At 36.5% G+C, this 7,670-nt stretch overlaps 1 protein-coding gene across 50 annotated transcripts in view; it reads right to left on the reverse strand.

Moving 5' to 3' along the window:
- Positions 1-6,753, reverse strand: part of LOC103576317 (longitudinals lacking protein) — a 145,662-nt gene extending 138,909 nt beyond the window's left edge. For 28 of the 50 annotated variants that reach the window (XM_053738325.1, XM_053738351.1, XM_053738338.1 and 25 more), the window contains exons 1-6: positions 6,605-6,749; positions 4,151-4,372; positions 3,062-3,471; positions 2,728-2,974; positions 2,249-2,423; positions 965-1,102 (exon numbers count right to left, since the gene is read on the reverse strand). In XM_053738325.1, the coding sequence (XP_053594300.1) occupies positions 965-1,102; positions 2,249-2,423; positions 2,728-2,974; positions 3,062-3,471; positions 4,151-4,324 (1,144 nt within the window). In that variant the 5' untranslated portion in view covers positions 4,325-4,372; positions 6,605-6,749. Of the gene's footprint in view, positions 1-964; positions 1,103-2,248; positions 2,424-2,727; positions 2,975-3,061; positions 3,472-4,150; positions 4,373-5,680; positions 5,822-6,604 lie in introns of those variants that run through there. The other 22 variants (XM_053738357.1, XM_053738356.1, XM_053738353.1 and 19 more) reach the window with 7 other exon arrangements.
- Between the last annotated feature and the right edge of the window lie 917 nt (positions 6,754-7,670).

Consider the following 7,670-nt stretch of genomic DNA (forward strand, 5'->3'; position numbering starts at 1 on the left):
AATATAGCGGGTCTAGTTTTATATATTTATATATATATATGTATGCATATATATGTGGTATAGTAGATGCTGGTTGGGTTTGTCTGTAACCCCGGGGGTCTTTATGTTTAAATTCACCGTATGGAGTTTAGTATCAGAACGATGCGCGTTTCTCTAAGCTCTCAATAGAGACCAAGGCCAGCAAGTTTTCGTGGGAACGCCACGAAAAAAAACTTCTTTTATCTCATTCTCCCCTTCTGCTAAAATATCTGATGTTGCGTGGTTGCGAATTTACTCAACCGAATTTATCTTTAACGCGCAGGAAATAACTCTGAAATTTATTATTTTATTTAATTTAAATTTATGGCGGGAACTTGGAGAATTTTAAATCTTCTGCTGATGAATTTTCAGGAGAGAGAGGACGCGACTACACGTTGCGAGACCGAGAGAAATTTAATTATTTTCTTTTTTTTGATGAAAAAAATTGCGGGGTTTAATTTTCGGGGATCAATCGCTCTCGCATCGCGTGGAAGCGAGTGAAAATAATATTTAAAATAAAGATCCAAATTTAAACATAAAACAAATAAATATGTACTGATATTTAAATATATTTTTGATGCAAAAATATATATGACGTGCCCTGACCACAAAAAAATATAGAACTACTTTTAGAGTTCTTTCAGAGACCGTGCTACGCTTGAAACATCACCGACTTTTTAAGTTGAACCACATTGTCCGGCAACGTAAAATTTAAACCTCGACTCGCCTGCGCAATGGGCACTTTAATATTAAATTAAAAAAAAAAAAAAATAATAAAAATTCTTAAGTTTTTTTTATGAACGAATTAAAAACTCATTTACCGAGTAATTGACTCGAGCCAGTCATTGATAAATAAAATGATGGCGGGAAAGTTTAAATTACGAAATAAATAGTGCCGATTGTTACGGGAGCCTGAGGCATTTTAAAAATGGCCAGTTGTGCCTACCTTGAGAGTCGCGGTGAGCGTTGGCTGCTTCCTGGGCTGCCATAAAGACTTCGTCATTAGATCCTGGTGCACCAGCTACTGAACCGACAACGCCTCCAGCGTTACTTCGGTCACCAGTTACGTGCCACGATGCAATGCCTGATAAAACAAAAAAAATTATAAAAATAAGTACCAAAATTTATTTTTTACAATTCCATAAAAAAAAAAAAATTTAATTAAAAATTAATAAAAATCAAATGAACTTTAAGTGCTCGACATTTATTTTTCCGTCTTCTATTACAAGTTGGCCAGTAATCTACGTGATACAATATATATATTTAATAATAAATATGTAATTTATATTTATATATTTCTTACAATTGAATAAAATTTAAAACTAATAACAAATACTGTTTAAATCAGTCTAAATTATCACCAAGTGCATTATAGATAAACTTTAATTATCTAGTAATTAAATATATATCTATATATATATTTATCTACTCACAAGATAAAGTTAGCGATGAAATAACGTAATAAAAATGCGTTCTATTAAATTGAACAAAGTAAAATACAATAACAAAATTAGTATTTATGCTGAACGACTAGAGTTGTCGGAGGCTGTCTCCAACGACGTCTAACGACATTTAATTTTTTCAAATAAAATTGCAGAGTAGATCGGTTTATTCCGTACATCTCTGAAGCTTGAGTTGTGCTAATCCCTTGCTGCAATATTGCCTCCAGAGACATTTTAACTGAGTCTAAGCTATATTTTCTACCCTGTTTGTTGGCGAGTGACTTGAGCAACGCGGACACGTCGACGTCCGGACGCGATATTCTTCTTTGATTCCTACTGTTATTATTATGAAAATTGCTGACAATCGATACCTTTTTGTAATCGAGGAAATGAGTTGCCCAGTTGGTGGTGTCCGTCTCACCACCAGCAACAAAATTACCTCTCGTACAAGACCGCGGTCCCGCCCCCCTACCTGCAACGAGGAAACCCAAGCTCTACATCTCGATTTTTTTCCTCCCGTGAAGAAAAAAAAAAAAAACATGTCAAGTAAGAAAAATAATTGAGGAAAAAAATAAAATGCCACATCGCGATTTTCTAAGTGCGCGACAAAGTCTCGACCTGATTTTTTTATCTGATAAGTGAGTTAAAAATTACAGTATTTGTTATCAATTTTTTTTTTTTTTCTATTAAAATATTTTACTGCCAACTTTAAATTTGATTTTTAGTCGAAAAATAAAATGGATTTTAAAAAATTTAAATAATAAGGGAGTAAATAAAATGAATCGTACCAGGGTGAGATGAATCATGGGACGGTCCGGCTCGGTTGTTATCTGGTTCTAAGTCATTCATGTCATTTAAGTCGTCATCAAGCGTCAAGTCCTCAACACTTTCTTCAGGGTCCTCCAGGTACTCAGACTTTGGCTCAATCAAGGTATCATTAGGCTCAGGTTTTTCAACAGGCATCTGCAATTAAAAATTTATCATTAAAAAAAATTCCCATCACTAAATTAAAAAATCATGTGAAAGATTTGTAGTGAAGTGTCGAAAAAATGTTTCATGCCGTTTCCGAACTGACCAAGTCATGGTAAAAAGACGCGACAGTAGGATAGAGCAGGATCTTTAATCTGCCAACGAAGCGAAAGAAGTCAAGTACAAACTAAACCTCCATTAGGCGCTGGCGCTCAGAAATTCAAATTTTTTCCGCGAAAAATTCAAATGTGTAATGGAGTGTCTCTGATAAAAAAGAGCGATGAGTAAAAATAATTACCTGTAGCATTTCGTCGGCGGGTTTGGTTAGTTGTTGCATGAGAGCTGATCTGCCAAGTGAGTCGGCGGATTCAGACATTGATTTTTCATCAGCTACCGGTGCTACACCAAGAGCGGGCACGTTCATCGGTTGATGAGACATGTCGCTCGAGTTCGAGGTTTCGTGGTTGTCAATTGGGTTGTCATCGTTCAAGCTTCTTCTCCTATATCTTTTACGTTTTCGTCCGTTTGGACTTACTGAGCCTTCCCTGTAGACAAAAAAAAATAAAAAATAAAATTAAAAACCGGTACAGCTTGGCAATGACTGGTGATTAATCTGAGCAGCCGACAATTACCTGGAGGAAATGCCTTTTGATAATGAGGGGCTTGCAGAGTCTTCAGGTAAATCGCCAACAGATGTTTGTGCCAGACTTTGACGTGGAACTTTACTGTTTTTCTCAATGGTGAGGCCGGAAGACGGGTGAGGAATGTCCAACGATGGAGCAGTAGGTTGAGGTGCTGCAGTCTTTTGGGATCTTGTTTCTGCCTTACTGCTGCCGCTTGTGCTACCACTGCCGCCAGTTTTACTTTCAGAGAGCCCTTTTATTTGTAAGGACTCCGCGGCTTTTAGTAGCGCTGCCAATTGGTCTTGGGAAATATTTACTTCTCCCCTGTACATGTAGTCCATCATGGCTTTGAGTTCTTTGAACTTAACGTCTTTAAGGATAAAGACTGGATGTTTGTCATAATGTTCGCTTAAAAGACCCTGTAATAAAATTAAAAAAATTCGTAAATAAACAATCATATTTACTAATTACGTGAAGCATAATAAATAATAAAAAATCAATGACAATGATTATCAAGTAATGGCAAAGCTAAGTATCGATTGAGTCATGAATAGTTATCAGGGCGAGTTCCCTGGAACCGGCCATCTTGCTTTCCCTGTATTGATCAGGACTTGCAGGAGGGGATGCCCCCTCTCTGAACCTCCTGTTTCCCAGGTCTCTGCTTCTGCTCGCTGGCGGCCATCTTGTGTTTCGCCATCACCTCCTCGCCTCTCTTTCTATTTGGTATTGATCTAACGCTTGGGCCGGCAACGCCAACTATCGACCTGGTCTTTCTTTCCTTCTTTTTTTTTTTTCTACCTCTCCCTGCTCATTTTCTCTTTTCATTCTCATGATACCCAACACCAAATGACTCAATCGTTAAAAATTTTTACCGTTACTACTTTTTACTTCTAATCAATGCTCTACTTTTATTCTATGAATTTTTAATTTTAAAAATTTATCAGACAAAAATTTAAATTCAAACTAGACAGTTTTTTTTTTTTTTTACTTTCTATCAAGACTTTAATTTTTTTTTTTTTTTTTTTTTGCAATGAATGAAATTTTATGGAGATCAATAATGAAATCATAGAAATTAATTATTAAAAAAATGATATTTACCTCAAAGTATGGACTACACGCGGAGAGGACAACTTTGTGGGCCTTTAGGTACTTCCCCTCCGCTGCTAGGGTGCAGTCAACCAGTGTACCGCTTTCCAGCAATGTATCGAAGTTTTGTATAAGCGTCGTCTGGTGGTTGTTCCACCTAAGGCAGAACTGCTGGTCGTCCTCCATGATATCGTGTCTTTGTTGCAGCTTCGTATCAATAATGGTCAGGGTGGACTGTAGACGAGCGATCACAATTCAAAAACAAAAAGAAATAATAATGTCTATTATTATTTAAATTCATCAGTCTTGACACAAACGTTTTTAAATCGCGTAGCGAATGTTGTTTGTTTGTTTTAAATTATTTAAAAGTATTATTTAAATTAATAAGTGGTGACGCGACGCGAAAGCTCCGTGACGTTGGAGAGAAGCTTCCAAAATGGCTGTGATGCAAGCGCGTCCGGCTAGTATGGCCTTTTTCCTTTGTGCGTGTCCTCCTAACGGTAACGACTTTGCTCTAAACCGATCTGAATCTGAGTGGGGATGATGCGGGAGGTGACGCAAAATGTATTGCGCAGACGCGACATGGAAACTTCGAGTTATCCAATGCTGCGCACACGGTTACTGCGCAGTTAACGACTACCGGCTTACAAGAAAATCAGGGATGGCCCACTAAATATTCAAGTGCCCAAAAATTTATTTTCTTTGTTAGATAATTTAAAATTTTTAAATTTTACTCAAAATTCAAATTTGAATTTACGCGCGATTATTTAAATTATTTTAATTTTTTAAATTTATGGCAAATATTTAATTTAAAGTTTATTTTATTCAATTTAATTTGAAAGTGACGCGATGAAAAATCAATTGAGCAAGTTGTTGAAAACCGCGCAAACGCAGTAGGATTTTATTGCTGAATTTTAAATGGTGGGGATGTTGAAGCAACGATCGACCAACTTTATTATTAAACGCTTGCGCGCCAACTATTGCGTAATTTATTTATATTATTATTGAGATGAAATTGCGTTACTCAAGTTGAGGTAAAATGGATTTATTTAAATATATAAATTCAAATTTAAAAAAATTTTAAATTCAAATCAAAAAAAATTTTATTTAAAAAATATGAATAAATTTTAAATTCAAATACGCGATAATAAAAAATTAGTCTAAGCACAAAAGATTGTTAGACTTGCCCTCTTTCCCCCCATCATAAATTCCCCGTGGAAACACAACGGCGAACGGGGGCATCCAATATGGCTGCCAACGGGGTCGATCCCGGACAAAATGGCGAAAACTCAAAGGAAAATTCGACGCGAAAAATATTTAAAATTCAAAAGTCAATTAAACGTCGTAAGCTCTCAATATAATTTACGACGACTTTTTTTTATCATACGATAATATTTATTAATCAATTAAATGATTATGTAAAAGCAATTGTTGGTATTGATCGCATGCACGATTTTCCAGCGTTACGTTCACGAATCGCGACAAAGTGTAAAATAATAGAGATAAAAAATTGAAAAATTTTCAAAGTGACTGTGAACTCACCAGTAATCAAGTAGACAACAAATTATCTATCACAAAATAGTTTTGGTTTAAAAAAAAAAAAAATAATAATTTAAATAAAACACCCTGGAGCTTCCAACGCGACGTGCGTTCTAAGCGCTGCCCTTCACGACAATGGCGTAAGTTCCGTTGCCCGACCCCACCACCATCGCCACCATAGAACCGACGCGCAACGCCGGCGAGCTAACACCAGGATAGAAAGAGATAGAGCTAGAGAAAAGAGAGAAGAGAAATTTTCGATTACCATGCACGTACCGACCCCCCTTTTCCGGAAACTCAACCGACTTATTTAAATATTCAGCAAAAAAAAAAAAAAAAAAAAAATAAAAAAAAAAAAAAACTAAGTAAATAATAAAAAAAACAACAAACAATTACGTCATTTGTTTTCAAATTTCAAATATTTAAATGCAAATTAAAATTTTTTAAATTTCGCGGGAAAGTAAATAATTTAAAAATAATCAAATGAATTTAATTAAATGACAGTATTTAGTAATTGTTAAAAGTAATTAGAGTTAAAATATGTTAGGGAAAAAAAAAAAAAAAAAAAAAAAAAAAAATTACAACATAGATTTGTCGCCGTGCAATGGTCATACAATGGCGGCCTAGATGAACTAACGAGACAAGATGGCGATGAGAGAAAAGCGCGGAAAAAATGACGCAATTAATTTAAAAAAACGCATAAATTACCATAAAAAATATTAAAAATAAATATTGTTAAAGTAAATATTTAATTTGAATGAGTTAATTAATTAAAAAGATTAACAAAAGTGAGTTTATGAGATCGCGTCTAAAAGGACGCCGCGTCACCACAAGTTCGGACAAACGTTTACGTTATTGATGTTAAGAACGACAATTTAAATATTAAATAATATGTTATTTATATAAAAATGTAAATATGTAACTCACCTACGTTGGCACAGTCTATAAATTATCACAAAAGTTTAAAAAAAGGAAAAACTACGTCCGGCGATCCGGTCCTCTGCGTGCACTATCCGAGCGTCTTGGGTTCTTTTTACACAATGGCTGCTCCTCTGGCTTTAACGATCGAACGAGGTTGCCAGAGCTTGCCCACCAGCTCAGCACAAACGGAAATAATATCCCTCTAGTGGGGAGAAACGCGGCGCAGTAGACGCAATAACTCCCACCGCGCAGCTGTTAGTTTTCAGTGGAACGCGTCGAGTGAAATGACTCAGTGTCGTCTCAAAAATTCAAAAATCCCGCGCTTTCAAAATTTTAAACTTTTAAATCCACAACCCCCGATTCCCCAAATCCCCATCAGTCATCATCAAACCTCTGACCCCTGCACCCGCGCAATTTTTATTTAAAAAATTGCGCGGGAATTTTTTAAAAATTAAAAATTCAAATTTTTAAATTCCACGGGCGCAGTGAAATTTCTGAGCCAGGCCTGATAATCCTTAGCTTGGCGTCGAGGATTCTCTGTAGCTTAACGTCGGGGAATTGCGTCGACTCCGTTGGTGGGAAAAGGCGTGGGTTTCCGTTTGGGTGTCTATTCACCACTTACTGCAACCGGGCACAGCACGGTATAGAACTTCAGAGTATATGTATATATATATATATAGATGGCAAGCAGTTGCAGAAATGTCGATGTATAGAAGTAGAAGAGCAGAGAAGAGAAGGGAAAAACATGAGAAGTAGAAGTGGAAAGCGGGAAGAGAGAGAGAGCTAAAGTAGAAGAAGAAAAAATCGGGGTCCACAACAAAATCGCTTAATCGGTTTGCGCCATCATCGTCTTGCGCTACTTGACTATACCTCACTGTACATTTGTAATCTATAGTCTACATTATCCTCGAGGTATACTCAGGTCCAGGTGCCGGACTGTAGCGTTTTCACCAAGTAGACCAACTACAATGTGTACTCTTTCATCTACACTCTACACTACTGATGTCTCCCTCTCTCTCACTCGCTCTCGCCAGTGCGGCAACGCAAAACGGAACCGTACCCAGTGCTGGCA

Source organism: Microplitis demolitor, chromosome 4, assembly GCF_026212275.2.
Source record: "Microplitis demolitor isolate Queensland-Clemson2020A chromosome 4, iyMicDemo2.1a, whole genome shotgun sequence".
NCBI classification, from domain to species: Eukaryota; Metazoa; Arthropoda; class Insecta; order Hymenoptera; family Braconidae; genus Microplitis; species Microplitis demolitor.